Raw genomic sequence first — 19,570 nt, 5'->3', positions numbered from 1 at the left:
TTTTTAAACTAACTGAGAGTGCAGCCTGGAACAGAATAAAATGGGCCTAGGGGGGTGGAGTTGGATTCTAAACCCCGAACAGATTCTGCAGCACCGACAACCCAAACCAACTGTCACGTCGGGTATCCTGCTGTAGGCAGTAATGTGATGTGAATGTGTGGACAGATGACCACGTCAGCTTTGCAAATCTTTTCGATAGTGGCTGACTTCAAGTGGGCCACCGACACTGCCATGGCTCTAACACTATGAGCCGTGACATGACCCTCAAGAGTCAGCCCAGACTGGACGTAAGCGAAGGAGATGCAATCTGCTAGCCAATTAGAAATGGTGCGTTTCCCGACAGCAGCTCCCCTCCTGTTGGGATCAAAAGAAACAAACAATTGGGCGGACTGTCTGTGGGGCTGTGTCCTCTCCAGATAGAAGGCCAATGCTCTCTTGCAGTCCAATGTGTGCAGTTGACGTTCAGCAGGGCGGGTATGCGGACGGGGGAAGAATGTTGGCAAGACAATTGACTGGTTCAGATGGAACTCCAACACCACCTTTGGCAAGAACTTAGGGTGAGTGCGGAGGACTACTCTGTTATGATGAAATTTGGTATAAGAAGCATGAGCTAATAGGGCTTGAAGCTCACTGACTCTACGAGCTGAAGTAACTGCCACCAAGAAAATGACCTTCCAGGTCAAGTACTTCAGATGGCAGGAATCCAGTGGCTAGAAAGGGGGTTTCATCAGCTGGGTGAGAACGACATTCAGATCCCATAACACTGTAGGAGGTTTGATGGGGGGCTTTGACAAAAGCAAACCTCTCATGAAGCGAACAAATAAAGGCTGTCCCGAGATCGGCTTACCTTCAACACGGTAATGGTATGCACTAATCACACTAAGATGAACCCTTACGGAGTTGGTCTTAAGACCAGACTCGGACAAGTGCAGAAGGTATTCAAGCAGGGTCTGTGTAGGACAAGAGCAAGGATCTAGGGCCTTGCTGTCACACCAGATGGCAAACCTCCACCATAGAAAGAAATAACTCTTCTTAGTGGAATCTTTCCTGGAAGCAAGCAAGACACGGGAGACACCCTCTGAGAGACCCAAGGAGGCAAAATCTACGCTCTCAACATCCAGGCCGTGAGAGCCAGGGACCGGAGGTTGGGATGCAGAAGCGCCCCCCTCGTTCTGAGTAATGAGGGTCGGAAAACACTCCTCTCCACGGTTCTTCGGAAGACAATTCCAGAAGAAGAGGGAACCATATCTGATGCGGCCAAAAGGGAGCGATCAGGATCATGGTGCCTCGATCCTGCTTGAGTTTCAGCAAAGTCTTCCCCACCAAAGGTATGGGAGGATAGGCATACAGGAGGCCCTCCCCCCAATGCAGGAGGAAGGCATCTGACGCTAGTCTGCCATGGGCCTGAAGTCTGGAACAGAATTGAGGGACCTTGTGATTGACTTGAGCGGCGAAGAGATCCACCAAGGGGGGGCCCCACACTTGAAAGATCTCGCGTGCCACTCGGGAATTGAGTGACCACTCATGAGGTTGCATGATCCTGCTCAATCTGTCGGCCAGACTGTTGTTTACACCTGCCAGATACGTGGCTTGAAGAAACATGCCGTTCCGGCGAGCCCAAAGCCACATTCTGACGGCCTCCTGACACGGGGCAAGATCCGGTGCCCCCCTGCTTGTTGATATAGTACATGGCAACCTGACTGTCTGTCTGAATTTGAATAATTTGATGTGACAGCCGATCTCTGAAGGCCTTTAGAGCATTCCAGACCGCTCATAACTCCAGGAGGTTGATCTGTAGACCTTGTTCCTGGAGGGACCAACTCCCTTGGGTGTGAAGCCCATCGACATGAGCTCCCCACCCCAGGAGAGATACATCCGTCGTCAGCAGCTTTTGTGGCTGAGGAATTTGGAAGGGACGTCCCAGAGTCAAATTGGATCGAATTGTCCACCAATGCAGGGATTGGAGAAAACTCGTGGACAGCAGGACTACGTCCTCTAGGTCCCCAGTAGCTTGGTACCACTGAGACACTAGGGCCAATTGAGCTGATGTCATGTGGAGGCGGGCCATGGGAGTCACATGCACCGTGGAGGCCATGTGGCCGAGTAATCTCAACATCTGCCGAGCTGTGATCTGCTGATGCGCTCGTACCCAGGAAACAAGGGACAGAAGATTGTCGGCCCTCGCTTCCGGAAGGTAGGCATGAGCTGTTTGAGAATCCAGCAGAGCCCCTATGAATTCGAGTTTCTGAACAGGAAGAAGGTGGGACTTTGGATAATTTATCACAAACTCCAGTAGCTCCAGGAGTCGAATAGTCATCTGCATGGACTGTAGAGCTCCTGCCTCGGAGGTGTTCTTCACCAGCCAATCGTCGAGGTAAGGGAACACGTGCACTCCCAGTCTGCGTACAGACGCCGCTACCACAGCCAGGCACTTTGTGAACACCGTGGGCGCAGAGGCGAGACCAAAGGGTAGCACACAATATTGAAAGTACCATGTTCCCAGACGAAATCGGAGATACTGTCTGTGAGCTGGCAGTATCGGGATGTGTGTATAAGCATCCTTTAAGTCCAGCGAGCATAGCCAATCGTTTCCCTGAATCATGGGAAGAAGGGTGCCCAGGGAAAGCATCCTGAACTTTTCTTGGACCAGATATTTGTTCAGGGCCCTTAGGTCTAGAATGGGACGCATCCCCTCTGTTTTCTTTTCCACAAGGAAGTACCTGGAATAGAATCCCAGCCCTTATTGCCCGGGTGGCATGGACTCGACCGCATTGGCACTGAGAAGGGCGGAGAGTTCCTCTGCAAGTACCTGCTTATGCTGGAAGCTGAAGGATTGAGATCCTGGTGGGCAATTTGGAGGCTTTGAAACCAAATTGAGGGAGTATCCTAGCCGGACTATTTGGAGAACCCACTGGTCGGAGGTTATAAGAGGCCACCTTTGGTGAAAAAATTTTAACCTCCCCCCGACCGGCAGATCGTCCGGCACAGACACAAGAGCCTGCGCATCACCACACCTTGAGCAGCAGCCCTGGACGCGACATCAAAAGTGTCATAAACACCCCTGGCCAGGAATTTCCTACACGCCTTCAGCTGCCTGACCACCTGCTGAAAAGGCTTGGCTTGCTCAGAAGGGAGCTTATCCACCAAGTCCGCCAACTGCCGCACATTGTTCCGCATATGAATGCTCGTGTAGAGCTGGTAAGATTGGATTTTGGCCATGAGCATTGAAGAATGGTAGGCCTTCCTCCCAAAAGAATCCAAGGTTTTAGAGTCTTTGCCCGGGGGCGCCGAAGCATACTCTCTAGAACTCTTGACCTTAAGGGCCAGATCCACAACCCCAGAGTCATGAGGCAACTGAGTCCACATCAACTCAGGGTCCCCATGGATCCGATACTGGGATTCAATCTTCTTGGGCATGTGGGGATTAGTTAGCAGCTTCGCCCAGTTCTCCAGCGGTGTCTTCTTGAAGACATGATGCATAGGTACTGTGGACGATTCTTTAGGTGGCGAAGGATAGTCCAAAAGCTCAAACATTTCAGCCCTTGGCTCATCCTCCATAACCACAGGGAAGGGAATTGCCGTAGACATTTCCCGGACAAAGGCTGCGAAAGTTAGACTCTCAGGAGGAGAAAGCTGTCTTTCAGGAGAGGGAGTGGGATCAGAAGGAAGACCGTCAGACTCCTCATCTGAGAAATATCTGACGTCTTCTTCTGCTTCCCACGAGGCCTCACCATCGGTGTCGGACACTAGTTCATGAACCTCTGTCCAAAGCCGTGCCCGCCTCGAATTCGTAGACACATGGCCACGGTGGGAACGTCGAGAAGTAGACTCTCGCATCAGCGGTGATGAAGCTCCCTCCATCAACGTCGTCGGAGAGTCTGCTTGGGAGGCAGCCGACGCGGGCACCACAAGCGGTACCGGCACCGGAGACCTCACAACAGGCAAGGGGCCAGCCGTCGCCTCACTCGACGGCACTGGTGGCACAAGCACCCCCGGTACCGGAGAAGGGCGCAACAGCTCCTCCAGGATCCCTGGAAGGATGGCCCTGAGGCTCTCGCTTAGACCGGCTGTCGAGGAAGGCTGGGAGTCCAGTACAGGCGACGAACTGAGAATCTGCTCGGGGCACGGAGGCGGTACTGGGCTGTCCAGGGTAGAGCGCATCAATACCTCCTGAATAGAGGGTGAGCGGTCCTCCCAGCGTCGATGCCTAGTGGGTGCCAACTCACTCGGCGACCCAGAGCTCTCGGTACCACGACGGGAAGGTGACCGGTGCCGATACTTCACACGAAGCATGTCACTGGAACCTCCCGGTACCGACGAGGAGGACGTCGAATCCAAACGTCTTTTCCTCGGGGCCGGGTCCGACGAGGTCGATCCCGGGGGGACTGTACTGCAGGAGCCCTCGAGTCAGGGGGAGACCTACTTGAGGGCTCATTGCCACCAGCAGGGGAATGGACAGCCCTCACCTGCATTCCGGACGAAGAAGCAACCTCCGACGACATCAGCACCAACGATGATCTCGGTACCGTCGACGCTGGAGCACCGGTCGATGACCTCTGTACCGCCGACATCGATGCACCGGCCGATGGCCTCAATACTGAAACCGTCGAAGCACCGGGCGAGGCCCCGAACAGAACGTTCCACTGGGCCAATCTCGCCGCCTGAGTTCTCTTTTTTAACAAACAACAGAGAGTACAGGCCTGAGGACGGTGCCCAGCCCCCAGACACTGAAGGCACGAAGCGTGCCTATCAGTGAGCGAGATAGCCCGGTTGCACTGGGTGCACTTCTTGAAGCCGCTGGGAGGCTTCGATGACATGGGCGGAAAAATCATGCCGGCGAAATCAAAGTTTGCGATGATGGCAAAGGCACCAAAAATAAAAGGGAGAAAAAAAACCCGTACGGGCGGCCAACAGGGCCGCTAGCGAAAGGAAACTTGTACGGGAAAAACAACTCGAAATAAAGGAAAGATTTTTTTTTTTCGAAGAACACGCAAACTAGTAAAAACAAAGAAGACTTCCGAAATGGAAGGACGGAAGAAAAACGAGAGGGTCTCCTCAGGGCATAGAACGACGGTAAACACAGCCGTCCCGAGCGCGGAAAAAAGACCGACGAACACAAGCGAGTTCGGTCGGGAAGAAGGTCGCGCATGCGCGATCGGCGTGCACGCGCGAGGCCTAGCAAACGTCTTTGCTAGGGAAGATCTCCGATTGGAGGAGCTGCCGCGGACGTCACCCATCAGTAAGAACAAGCAGCCTGCTTGTCCTTGGAGAAATTGGCATTACATTGGCCACCCTGCAATTTTCCGGTACCAGCTCGAATTTTAAGGATAAATTACATATTACTAACAATAGCTCTGCAAGCTCATTTTTCAGTTCTATCAGTAGTCTGGGATGAATACAATCCGGTCCAGGAGATTTGCTACTCTTCAGTTTGTAGAACTCTCTATTACATCCTCCAGGTTTACAGAGAATTCATTAAGTTTCTCCAACTCGTCAGCTTCAAATACCATTTCTGGCACCGGTATCCCACCCAAATCTTCTTCGGTGAAGACCGAAGCAAAGAGTTCATTTAATCTCTCCGCTACGGCTTTGTCTTCCCCGATCGCCCCTTTTACTTCTCGGTCATCTAGCAGTCCAACTGATTCTTTTGCCGGCTTCCTGCTTTTAATATACTTTAAAAACTTTTTACTATATGTTTTTGCCTCCAACGCAATCTTTTTTTCAAAGTCCCTCTTAGCCTTACTTATCAGCACTTTGCATTTGACTTGACATTCCTTAAGCTGTTTCTTTTTATTTTCAGTCGGTTCCTTCTTCCATTTTCTGAAGGATTTTCTTTTAGCTCTAATAGCTTCCTTCACCTCACTTTTTAACCACGCCGGCTGTCGTTTGGTCTTCAGTCCTCCCTTTTTAATACGCGGAATATATTTGGCCTGGGCTTCCGGGATGGTGTTTTTGAACAACATCCACGCCTGATGTAAATTTTTGACCCTTACAGCTGCTCCTCTAAGTTTTTTTTTACCGTTCTTCTCATTTTATCATAGTCTCCTTTTTTAAAGTTAAACGCTAACGTATTTGATTTCCTATGTATACTTACTTCAAAGCTAATATCAAATCCGATCATATTATGATCACTGTTATCAAGCGGCCCCAGCACCATTACCTTCCGCACCAGATCATGAGCTCCTGTACCAGCTGCTTCATAAAGCTGTCCTTGATTTCATCAAGGAATTTTACCTCCCTAGCATGCCCCGATCTTACATTTACCCAGTCAATATCGGGGTAATTGAAATCACCCATTATTATTGTGTTGCCCAGTTTGTTTGTGTCCCTAATTTCCTTTAACATTTCTGCATCTGTTTGTTCATCCTAGCCAGGTGGACAGTACACTCCTATCACTATCCTTTTTCCCTTTACACATGGAATTCAATCCACAGTGATTCCAAGAAGTGTTTTGTTTCCTGCAGAATTTTCAATCTATTTGATTCAAGGCTCTCCTTAATATACAATGCTACCCCTCCACCAATTCAATCCACCCTATCACTACGATATAATTTGTACCCCGGTATGACAGTGTCCGACTGGTTATCCTCCTTCCACCAGGTCTCAGAGATGCCTATTATATCTAATTTTCTTTTAGTGCAATATATTCTAACTCTCCCATCTTATTCCTTAGGCTCCTGGCATTCGCATAAAGACATTTCAAACTATGTTTGTTGTTCCTATTTATATCATGCTTAGTACTTGACAGTATTAATTTGCAATCTTTTGTCTGATTTTTATTTTTATTTAAGGACACCTGCCAGCTTATAATTGAAAAAGAAAAATGCCTATATTGCGACCCAAATCGGGAGATAGACGTTTATCTCACAAAAACGAATAAAGCGGTATAATTGAAAGCCGAATTTGGACGTTTTCAACTGCACTCCGTCGCGGATGCGGACAAAGTTGATAGGGGCATGTCAAAGGCGTGGTGAAGGTGGAACTGGGGCGTGGTTATCGGCCGATCAGAGATAGGCGCCTTTCGCCGATAATGGAAAATAAATATGCGTTTTTAGCGAGAATTTAGGGCACTTTTCCTGGACCCTGTTTTTCCACGAATAGGGCCCCAAAAAGTGCCCTAAATGACCAGAGGACCACTGGAGGGAGTCGGGGATGACCTCCCCTGACTCCCCCAGTGGTCACAAACCCCCTCCCACCACAAAAATATGCCGTTTCACAACTTTTTATGTTCACCCTCAAATGTCATACCCACCTCCCTGGCAGCAGTATGCAGGTCACTGGAGCAGTTATTAGGGGGTGCAGTGGACGTCAGGCAGGTAGACCCAGGCCCATCCCCCCACCTGTTACACTTTGTGCTGGTAAATGGGAGCCCTCCACACCACCCCCCCAAACCCACTGTACCCACATGTAGGTGCCCCCTTCACCCCTTAGGGCTATAGTAATGGTGTAGACTTGTGGGTGGTGGGTGTTGAGGGGGATTTGGGGGGCTCAACACCCAAGGGAAGGGTGCTATGCACCTGGGAGCTCTTTTACCTTTTTTTTTTGTTTTTGTAAAAGTGCCCCATAGGGTGCCCGGTTGGTGTCCTGGCATGTGAGGGGGACCAGTGCACTATGAATCCTGGCCCCTCCCACGAACAAATGTTTTGGATTTATTCGTTCTTGAGCTGGGCGCTTTCATTTTCCATTATCGCTGAAAAACAAAAACGCCCAGCTCACAAATTGTCGAATAAACACATGGACGTCTATTTTTTCCCAAAATACGGTTCGGTCCGCCCCTTCAAGGACCCGTTCTCGGAGATAAACGCCCATGGAGATAGACGTTTTCGTTCGATTATGCCCCTCCTGATCTACTACGGTCTCTTTTGCAACCTCACTATCAGGATGCCCTATCTTCCCTGTTTTGGTAATATCTTTTAAAGATACCTTATCCCGAACCATGCGCTTTTGAGCGACTATCGGCCTTCCACCCGTTCTAGTTTAAAAGCTGCTCTATCTCCTTTTTAAGTACCGATGCCAGCAGCCTGGAGCCCATCCTTTCGGAATAGGTTCCCCCTTCCCCAGAATGTTGTCCAGTTCCTAACAAATCTAAAACCCTCCTCCCTGCACCATCGTCTCAACTACGCAATGAGACTCCGGAGCTCTGCCTGTCTCTTAGGCCCTGCGCATGGAACGGATTTGAGCTTTCTCCCTAAGAGCCTAAATTTGGCTTCCAGAACCTCTTTCCCACATTTTCCTGTGTCATTGGTACCCACATGTACCAAGACAGCCGGCTCCTCCCCAGCACTATGTAAAATCCTATCTAGGTGGTGCATGAGGTCCGCAACCTTCGCACCAGGCAGGCAAGTCAAAAAAAGACAATTGAGAGGGGATATGATAAAAGTTTATAAAATTATGAGTCAGGTGGAATGATTAATTAATAAATGGTTTTTAGTATTTCAAAAAACACTAAAAGAAGGGGACATCATAAAACTAATGATAGTAGACTGAAAATAAACTGTAGAAAGTTTTTCATGCACCACGTAATTAACCTGTGGAATCTGCTGAAGGAGGATGTGGTCAAGACAACTAACAGTGAGGTTCAAAAGAGATCTGGACAAATTCTTGGGGTAAATGTTCTTACACAAATTATTCGCTAGAGAGACCTGAAAGCCATCACAACTATGAGAAATGCATCTACTGTTTCGGATTTGCTGGGTACTTGTGACCCAAATTGGCTACTGTCAGAAGCAGAAGGATGTGCTTGATCCACTTTGGTCTGAGTTAAAATGGCTTTCTTATGGGTTTCAGGTCCTTGAGCTCATCTGAAATATTTTCATTAACTTCTAGCATAGCAAATTGGATGACTTTCTGTTCCTTCTTTTAATTTTTATTTTGCCAAAAATGGGAGAGCAGATGGACATACATATACCTCTTCATGTATATTTGTTTTCTAAAATCCTACAGTTAAGAAAGCATAAAGAGAGATAACTAGGCTCACACACAGGTTAATAACTTAGCTAATGCTCTGTACAGCATAGATCCAGGAAAGCCTCATTTGCTTCAAAATATGCTCATTATCACCCAATAGTATACTACTTTTAAGTCTCCTACACAGCCTCTTCACCCAGCTGAATAGCTGTTAGACACAGCCTCCTTCTCTTTCTCAAACTGGGTGAATTCTGATTTTTATGAAAAATGTTTCTGCACTTATTCTCCTTCCTAAAATATAATAATATGAAACAATCACAAAGAAACCAAAATGCTTCAGGTGAACCCCTTTCACCTTTTAAAACAAAAGATCTATTCAGCAATATGAGATACTTTTATATTTCAAGTGTAAAAAGATCAAAGTGTGCAATGAATCCTCTATTGCCCTCAGGGGCTTCAGTATCTCTACTCTCGTGCTTTGTGTAAAAAATTAGTCCCTGCTTGAAAATATTGTATCAGATGGATAGTACTCAAGGTGATGTTTATATCACAATACAACATAGAACATACAACTATGGACAGTACAAGTTCCAGTTATTAAAGTTCCCAATACAATTAAGCAACTTTTGCCTGGGAAGTCGCACTGGGTGCCATGATTATGTGTATGTGGGGGGTGGGGGGTCAGTTAAGGTTTGGTCTAGGGTCTGAGGAGTAAGAGGGAGGAATCCTATCTCCTCTGACCTGCAGTAATCTCCCACTATATTAAATTGGTAGAATAAAAATAAAAAGGAGATCAGTTCAAAAGCAGATGGAAAATTAAAATAAATTTTAAGTTAATGATAATACAAACTACAAGAGACATAAGAGCACCTAAAATAAATAAATAAATAAATAAATAAAAGCAGGCCTGTGAAAAAAACAAAATAAATGAAAATGCATAAGTCTTAATATGTGCTGAAATCACAAAGCAGTACGCCGTCACTGAAGCTTGCCGTCTGTGCTGGTTTTTTCATCTACTCTTTCTTGTCCTTATATGAGTATTGCAATTGTTCCTTTTGGGAGGATACATTTTAGTTGTTCTTTTCGGGAGGATACATTTTAGCCCCTGACGCAGCCCTCTGTGGGCGAAACACGGCCTGTGTCGGGCAACTTTCTTATATACGATATCGCTAATAAAATCCTTTGGATATCACTTTGATCTGCTCGTTTAGTTTCTACAATACTGCAAACCATTTTCAGCACACCTTTGTAAAAGGACCCCTCAGATCCTGATGCAGTGCATTTATGTTCCATGAGCTAGGCTGTCACATTTTGCATGTAGACACCTTTTCTGATGCAATGCACAGCATTTGAGCAGACTTTGTGTGTTGGACTGGAAGTGCCCGTGGGCTATAGTTTGGATACTCCTGATCTAGAACATTCATTTTAGTAAATTGCCAAGTAAAAGATTCTCAGTTTACATTGTAATTACTCTTCCCAAATGGAAAAGTAATAACTATTATCAAGATCCAACATAAATAAATTAATGATGCTTATCAGTTGTAGTACTATTTTAGTATTCATTTAAGATCATAAAACATGATTTTAAATTCTGATATTTAGCAATCTATTATAGAGGAATAATCTTCAGAACAACTCACCCAGACAGTTGTGACCATCATGGGCCAACATGAAACCATCATAGCAGGTACATCTGTAATTGCCAGGAATGTCGATACACTCATGGACACAACCACCATTATAGTCATTATCACACTCATCAATGTCTGCAACACAGAAAACAAATCATTTTAATAATACACTAGCATACCCAATTCAGTTATGAAGAATTAAGTCACACAGAACAAATATGGATACTTAGGGGGATAAATATATAAAGATTTTTCCATGGGTAAAGCTGGTTTACACCAGGTAAAGGTCTTTTATATAACTATGCATTTGTTTATGCATGTGTATGTACGTGTTCCTACAAGATTGCAAATAAATAATTATACACTTACTGCACAATGTAGTCATTCCCAGTGTCACAGTTTGGATGGAGTAGAGGCAGAGTTACAATATACACACATGCTTAAGTTTACAGTGTCATACCTAACTGTGGACCCCTTTTACCAAGCTGCGGCAAAAGGGGGGCCTGTGCTGGCATCAGCGTGTGTTTTTCACGCATGCTGAGACCCCCTTTTACCACATAGGGTAAAAGGGAGGTCTTTCTTTCCTACAGGAAATGGCCATGCAGAAAGTAAAGCACTTGCCGCTCAGCCATTTCAGTGGGACCCTTACTGTGACCCATTGAGGTGGCGGTAAGGGCTCCCACGCTAACCTGGTGACAACCGGGCAAAAATAAATTAATTTTTGTAGCACCAGATAGGACGTGGGAAGTACCGCCGGGTTGCTGCAGTTGCCCAGAGGTACTTCCTGTTTAGCGAGCGGTAAGCCCGTGTTGGGCTTACCGCCGCTTAGTAAAAGGGGCACTATAGGCACAAGCACTTACACCATATTAAAGCCTGGTAAGTCCTAGTGTTCTACAACCTAAAAGCCTAACTGCTAGGTAGACCCCTGACCCACCCATGCCCCTCCAACATCCATTCCCCCTGAAAGTTGTGTATGATAGAATTTGCACTCAAAGGGCCAGATTCTATATATGACATCTAGAAATTCTGCACAGAAAATATTTACACCTAAGCATATTCTATAAGGAGCACCTATATTTAGGTGTGGTAAATAGAATAAGCTTAATTGATATCCTACCGCCTAAAAATATGCACCTCAATTTACACCAATGAAAACGTGGTGTAAATCCCAGCACATAGATTTAGGTGCATTGGGCCATATTCTATAACAACGTGCGTAAATTTTGGAATGTCCGTGAAATGCCGCATTAGAATTTAGTCACAGTGCATTACATAATATGCTTTGCAAGTTAAACGTGTAAATTCTTATTACTGCCAATTAGTGCTCATAGTTGCTTGTTACGTGCTGTTAACAATGTTGATTGACTTGTTAAGCCAATTAAGTTACACACGTTGTTACAGATTATGCTTGGATTCAGCATGAAATGCTAGGCGTGCTATACAGAATCTGGGGGAAAGGTTCTAGAATAATGAGTAAGGGCAGCTGCGCATGCAACTGTTAATTAGTGCCAGGTTTCAGCAGGCATAAGACTGATGCCTACAGGTCTGCGTGTAAGTACTATTCTATAGAGTGTTCACGCTTTACAGAATAGTGCTTAGTGATGATTTTTCTCCAGCACCTAATTTTGAGCACCATTTGTAGAATCCAGCCCATAATGTGTTCTTTATCCCCAAACAGAGGGTGTAGCTAGGTGGGGTGCAAGGGGAGCAGCTGCTCCCCAAATGTATTTTGAATAAAAATGGTGCCTATATGGATCAGCCCTTCAGCTTCACAATGATGCCTTTTTTATCAAAGGTCTGCTCCCCCTGACATCAAAACCTGGCTACTCTTCTGCCCCCAAATCAGTGTGCTGTTGTGAGTAGGAGAAACCTTCAAGGGCAGACTATTACAGTTTTTTAAAATAGATTTTTGTGCCAACTCTATGGCATAGTAGGATGGCAAACAAATATGTACTCCAATTATACATATTTTTCCATTAGAAAGATTTTAAGTGTTTTTTATTATCCTGACTAAAATTGAAAAAGTATTTTTAGTTACTAGTGAAGTCGCTGATTACTTCATTTATCTCAATTACATTTAAATTGTTCTTTCCTGAAACCAATATCACACAATCTGATAGCACAAAGGAACAATCTATTAAGCCGCAAGTACCCCTCCCCCACAGGCCCTCGCCACAGGCCCCCCTTTTTTCTCTCTTCCTTCATTCTCTCCAAGTAACTGCTATCACCATATATCTCCTTTAACATTCAAAGTACTATGATAAACATGGGGCCTGCTGCTATATTCCTATCACACCAGCATCTCTATCTCTTGCTGATGGCACGGTAAGGTACATGTGCTGTCACATTCCTGCAGTGGCCACTTCTCCTTCTGCTCCTACAGGTGTTTCTAATTTGAACAGGAAGCCTACATAGGAGGCAGCACAACTGTGTCAGAGACTATGTCACTGGTATTGTAGTGATAGCTAGGGTTGCCATGATGCTTTGGAAGATAAGAGGGATGCAGGGTGGTGACAGAGGTCTGCGAAGAAGAGAAGTGCCAAATTCTGAAGACACCTGGACAACAAAATTCCCTGTATCAGCCTTGGTGGTATTGAAAAAAACTCAGTAAGGGGGTAGGGAAGGTCTGATTAAGTGGAGTAAAGGGGGAAAATGGCCTACCTAGTAGAGCAATGGTTTTCCAACCTTTTTTTTTAGTCAGAACACCTCATGGAATATGCTCACATCTGTGACCCACTGAATACATGACCTTCATAGTAGATGATGATGGCAGAAAAAGACCTGAACGGTCCATCCAGTCTGCCCAACAAGATAACATAGAGGCTCATTTTCAAAGCACTTATAGCCTCCCAAAGTTCCATAGAAACCTATGGAACTTAGCCTCCCAAAGTGCTTTGAAAATATGCCTCATAGTAACATAGTAGATTATGGCAGAAAAAGACCTGAACGGTCCATCCAGTCATGGACCTTTAGTCTGATACTGTATTAGGGGTATTTTCGATATGACAAGTAAATCCAATTTTGGACGTTTTCTCCAAAACTTAAGTGGTGAACTCAGCAATTTTAAAACTAGAAAAACTTCTATATTATTTTGTTTTGAAAATGGCCATTTCCTAGACGTTTTTGTGCTCTATGCGTCTATCTTTTTGCACTATTTAAAAAAAATGTCCAATGGAAAAAAACGCACAAAAACAAGACATTGTGACATATGAGGAACCAGTATTCTTAGTAGACTGGCCACACAGACATCCTAGCAGAGCTGTGGAGCACCCTAGGGGGTACTGCAGTGGATTTCACATAAAAGGTTCCAGGGACACATCTTAACATTATCCTCTTATATAGTATGGTGAGCTCTCCAAAACCCACCAAAAATCTACTGTACCCAACTGTACACCACTACAATAGCCTTTATGGCTGCAGGTGTCACCTATATATGGGTACAGTAGGTTTTTGGTAGGCTTGGACGTTTTCCGCCACAAGTGTAATAGAGTGGGATATGGGTCCAGGTCCCTTTCTCCCTCCCTCCCCCCTGTCTTCCAGCTCCAAGGCCCCCCTCCTTCCCCCCTAGCTCCAAGGCCCCCCTCCCTCCCCCCTCCGGGGCCCCCCTCCTTCCGAGGCCCCCCTCCCTCCGCGCTCCAGTCCCCTTCCCTCCGTATTGTAAACGTCATCTTACCTCGTTGGGTTACAGCAGCAGGCAGCAGCAGTGAAACGCATGCGAGCTGTGCGCTTCAGGAGCCTTCCTTTCTCTCTCTCTTGTCTGGTCCCGCCCTCATTTCCTGTTTCCGGGAGGGTGGGACCACAGCTGAGAGAGGGAAGGGAAGGCTCCTGAAACGCCGAGCAGCTCGCAGCTCGCATACTTTTCACTGCCGCCGCCTGCCGCCATAACCCCAACGACGTAATTTTGATGATGTTACAATTCTGAGGGAGGGGGAGTGGAACTCGACGGACGTTCAGGGTGGAGTCGCCCCGCCTCTGGACGACGTAACAATATGTAAACTTCAGAGGGAGGGGGAGTGGAACTCGACGGGTGTTCGAGGCGGAGTTGCCCCGCCTCTAGACTGTTCTTTCAATGTTCGGACTCTACTGCGCATTTGCAGGTGAGTCAGTCACGTCTCATTTATATGTTTGATAACATATCCTGTGCTAACATATAATTTACAGAGTGATTCTACGAAACTCATGGTACTTTCCAAGAGCAGGTAATTTTAAAAGGTATAAATTTAATTACATGAGAAAACAAATTATTTCTAAATTAAAATGCAACATCTGGGGATATATGATACTAAAATTTAAAATGTTGGGCATGATTTCTACCTCCATTTTGGAACAGTTTAACAACATAGCCAGCTCCTCCCCCTGTTTAAAGGACCATTTTGTATAGGATATCTGGGGAAGAATTGAGACATCTAGGTCAGGGCATGCACAGTTCCCCACATATAACAAAAGGCTCTGGAAAATGCGAAGACTTTTGTAAAATACCTAGAAGGATATGCAGGGGTACATGCCCTTTTGCTGGCACATCCAGCAAGAGCAACAATTTCACAAAGTATAAATGAAAAAAAAATTTGGCTAGCAACAGTTTATCTAATGGTCAACTGGTCTAATGACAATTGGTTTAAGGATGCAATTTGTCTAAAGAGACTATGAGGCATATTTTCAAAGCACTTAGCCTCCCAAAGTTCCATAGAAACCTATGGAACTTAGCCTCCCAAAGTGCTTTGAAAATATGCCTCAATATGTTTAAATGTTAATTCATCTAATGAACAATTGGTCTAAAAATTAAATAATCAAGATAAAGATGTGAAATTATACATTTTTTTTTGTTATATTTGTACCCCACACTTTCCCACTCACGGCAGGCTCAATGTGGCTTACATGGGGCAATGGAGGGTTAAGTGACTTGCCCAGAGTCACAAGGAGCTGCCTGTGCCTGAAGTGGGAATTGAACTCAGTTCCCCAGGACCAAAGTCCACCACCCTAACCACTAGGCCACTCCTGTGGAAATCCACTTTTTTAAAGTCAATAATGAGAATATGCCACATGCTTTAATCTAATCAAGGCATTAACCCTATGTGGCATTGCCCACAGTTAGCGTGTGGCTAGTATGATGCCCATGTAACTGAAGCAGAAACAACAACTTGAAAGGTAAGCTGAGAATTGGCCTAGCAGTCATGTTGACTGTGGTCCCCTGACACCCACTCCCCTCATATCACCACCACTCCTCAAAGATGTCATAAACAAATTGCGATGGAAGGAGCAAAGTCACTCCCCATCGCTTCATCACTGACTTGCAAATAAAAACATTGTGAACAAAACGAAATCTCTTTTAATGGACAATCATGTAAGCTGCATCAAAAATTTGTAGGAATACAGTGTGGCCTCTTGCGTGATTCTAATATATGTTTTACAAACACTTAGGGCCCTGTTTACTAAGCAGCGTTATAGGTGCGTTAATGTTTTTAACGCGCGTTAACCATGTATGTGTTAACTATATATGTGCCTACAATATCCCTATAGGTGCCTACATGGTTAGCATGCGTGCTAAGGGTAGGCGCACTAAAACCACTAACACACCTTAGTAAACAGTGCTCTTAGAGTATCATCCCGTGGTATTGATGTATACAGGGAATATATATATTTAGTGTTACAAACAAAAATTGTCCCTCACTCATACCTATCCTTGAAGTTTACCTAAAAAATTGTGTGGTGTCCCTACTGAAAACTAACCTGTTCAAGAAGGCATACCATAAACATCCATCCTAAATACTAAATAATAAGACTGAACATGAACTAGACAAGACCGAACTCTTATTACTGACTGACCAACCACATTGCTATTATTGAATAAGCACTACCACTTTAATCCTCATGTCGAAAATGATTTCTCTATAGCTGATGACCTAACGTATGTTACAATCCAATCTATCACCCAGGAACCTATTTGCAATACCATAATGTATTCTTCTTTACCATGTATGTATGCACCCTAATGTAATACCATTTGTAATTCTGTTAACCATTACGGCAAATGTAAGCCACATTGAGCCTGCAAATTGGTGGGAAAATGTGGGATACAAATGCTACAAATAAATAAATAAAAATAAATAAACATATGAATCACTCTTCTGAACTTCTGGTTTCAAAAAAAGTGTCCACAAACATGGGCAGGGGCTCCAATTAAAGATTGTTTTGAGGTTTAAGTAGGTCTGCTGGGAGGCCCTGTTCATACTTTTATTTATTTAGGTAAAAAATACATAACAGGTACCATGGGATCAGTTTTATTTAAAATCAGAAAAAATACACAAGGATAGCTAAGTGTTTGTGGAATTGTACATTGATATAATTCGTGAATTATCAGCAGCATTTATTGGGACGAATGAGGGTTTGATGTGGAAATTTTTGTTTTTTGATGACTAAAACAGACTGAGGTCTCATTCTCCATTAAAATAATAATAATAATAAAAAAAATATATATATATATATATACATATACATATATGTGGTATAAGTCTATATAGAAGAAAGTTTATTTAGCCCTTCAAGAGGAACCTTTTTCAAGTTCAAATATATTTATTGAGTATTGAAAGAAAGGTTACAAGAAGCAACAAATTACAGACATGGTACTAGCAACCAAATTGTACCATATTAACAATAACAAGAATAAAGATATTTGTGATCCTCCAAGGACACTAAGGTCCTCCCAATGATTATCACTAACCACACCCTCTCCAAAAGCCATTACACTATGTAATACCCTCAAGCGAGCCTTCTCCGGAGTAGTCCCCATACTCTGGAATGCACTGCCTGAAAGGCTCCGCTTAACATAATGCTATCTCTACTTCAGGCAGCAGGTGAAAGCTTGGCTCTTCAAACAGACCTTTAATGGAAAAAGTAACTAACTTGTTAGTCTCACTCACACACACAAGGAGTGACACGGGCTGCATATACTGCAGCAGGACATGTTTATCCACTCCTACCCTTAGTGAGATAATATTTAACCATCTCTCTTACCTCATGTACATCTTTCTTTAAATTAGTCACCTTATTTTCTAACTCCTCTTACTTGCTTACCTATCTATAGGTTCCATCTTTGCTTATACCCTTCACTGTCAATCAAAATGTTCTATTACGTATTGTGTTGACATTGTAAGTAGTATACTATCAGGCTTATTTTCGAAAGGGAAGGACGCCCATCTTCCAACACAAATCGGGAGATGGGCGTCCTTCTCCCGAGGTCGCCCAAATCGGCATAATCAAAAGCCGATTTTTTGCGTCCTCAACTGCTTTCCTTCGTGGGGACGACCAAAGTTCACGGGGTGCGTGTCGGCAGTGGTTAAGAGATGGCCGATAATGGAAAAAAGAAGGGCGTCCCTCACAAGCATTTGGTCGACTTTACTTGGTCCCTTTTTTTCACGCCAAGCCTCCAAAAAGGTGCCGAACTGACCAGATGACCACAGGAGGAAATGGGGGATGACCTCCCCTTTCTCCCCCAGTGGTCACCAACCCCCTCCCACCCAAAAAACAATATTAAAAAACATATTTTTCCAGCCTGTATGCCAGCCTCAAATGTCATACCCAGCTCCATCACAGCAATATGCAGGTCCCTGGAGCAGCTTTTAGTGGGTGCAGTGCACTTCAGGCAGGTGGACCCAGGCACATCCCCCCACCTGTTACACTTGTGGTGGTAAATGGGAGCCCTCCAAAACCCACTGTACCCACATGTAGGTGCCCCCTTCATCCCTAAGGGCTATGGTAGTGGTGTACAGTTGTAGGTAGTGCGTTTTAGGGGGGGTTGGAGGGCTCAGCACCCAAGGAAAGGGAGCTATGCACCTGGGAGCAATTTGTGAAGTCCACTGCAGTGCCCCCTAAGGTGCCCGGTTGGTGTCCTGGCATGTGACCTGGTTGACAGTAGCAAATTTACAGCACAGAGAGCGTTCCAGAAGCTTGGGGAGGGACTGAAATCTTTGGTTCGGGACTGTGGCTTTTCTGAAGTAATTCCTATGTGGGGGAAGGAAGAGGAAAGACTATGCAAAACAGTGGAATTCAATAAGTAGCTTGAAGTCTAACAATTTTTATCCAGAAATATGCAACATGAGAACCTCCCAAAAATGGACTAATTTGCATATGATTTAAACAAATTTGAGTACATAGCATATCAATTCCCATCGCCTAACACCTAAATTCTGCAATTAGATTTAATGCAAATACTTTTAAAACTTATTTTTAGCACTTTTAAAAACTTAGGTGTCAGTGCAAATCTCTATGGTATGTTCTGCTCTGTGCAGGAGTCTCTATGATATCAACTGCTCATGTGCAGGAAGTCCTCCTGGCTAAATATTTCCATGGCAACTCAGGACACCTCTAGCAACGCCCCTGCTCTCTCAGCAGTAAGGTAAACACATTAAACCAATTTCTACAACTGGTTACAGTAGTGTTGTTATTTGATTCTGAGTGAACTGGTCTTGTTAGCTGTGCCTCAGGGCACAGCCCTGTGCTGTGTGTGTGGTTCAGGGTTGCCAGGTGGAAAATTTTTTCCCCACCCAAATCAGCCCAAATCCAGCCCAAAACCCGCCCAAAGTCAAACCCCGCCCCTGACACCCCCCCCCCCCGCTGTCATCAACCCCGCCCCCGCCGTCATCAACCCTGCCCCCGCCGTCTTCGGCCCCGCCTCTTCCGTCACCGGCCCCGCCTCCCCATCATCGGCCCCGCCTCCCCTGTCATCGGCCCCGCCCAGAATGTCACTAACCCCGCCCAAAACGTCAGTAGCCCCGCCCCGCGGCCCGAAAAAAACACTCAAAAAACCGCCGAAAGACCCAAAACAAGCCCAAAAAACCGCAACCCACCGCGGGCAAAAGTTTCCCGCGGCGGGTCGCAGAAAACCGCCCAATTGGGCGGGAAAACCGCCCACCTGGCAACACTGGTGTGGTTCTTGTTTGAACCTGAATGGATTACTTTTCTGTTAGCTATGCTTCCAAGCACTGCCCTAAGACCGGCCCTGGCTTTTGCAAGAGGAATCAGCATGATGTTGAAAA

At 45.3% G+C, this 19,570-nt stretch overlaps 1 protein-coding gene across 1 annotated transcript in view; it reads right to left on the bottom strand.

The window, feature by feature from the left end:
• Positions 1-19,570, bottom strand: part of SCUBE1 (signal peptide, CUB domain and EGF like domain containing 1) — a 1,083,891-nt gene that overhangs the window by 951,353 nt on the left and 112,968 nt on the right. Inside the window, 1 exon segment of the mRNA XM_030214211.1 lies at positions 10,548-10,673. Within this exon segment, the coding sequence (XP_030070071.1) occupies positions 10,548-10,673 (126 nt within the window).

Source organism: Microcaecilia unicolor, chromosome 9 (genome assembly GCF_901765095.1).
Source record: "Microcaecilia unicolor chromosome 9, aMicUni1.1, whole genome shotgun sequence".
Lineage (NCBI taxonomy): Eukaryota > Metazoa > Chordata > Amphibia > Gymnophiona > Siphonopidae > Microcaecilia > Microcaecilia unicolor.
Note: the sequence above shows the minus strand (reverse complement) of the source record. Positions and strands in the feature narration are given on the sequence as shown.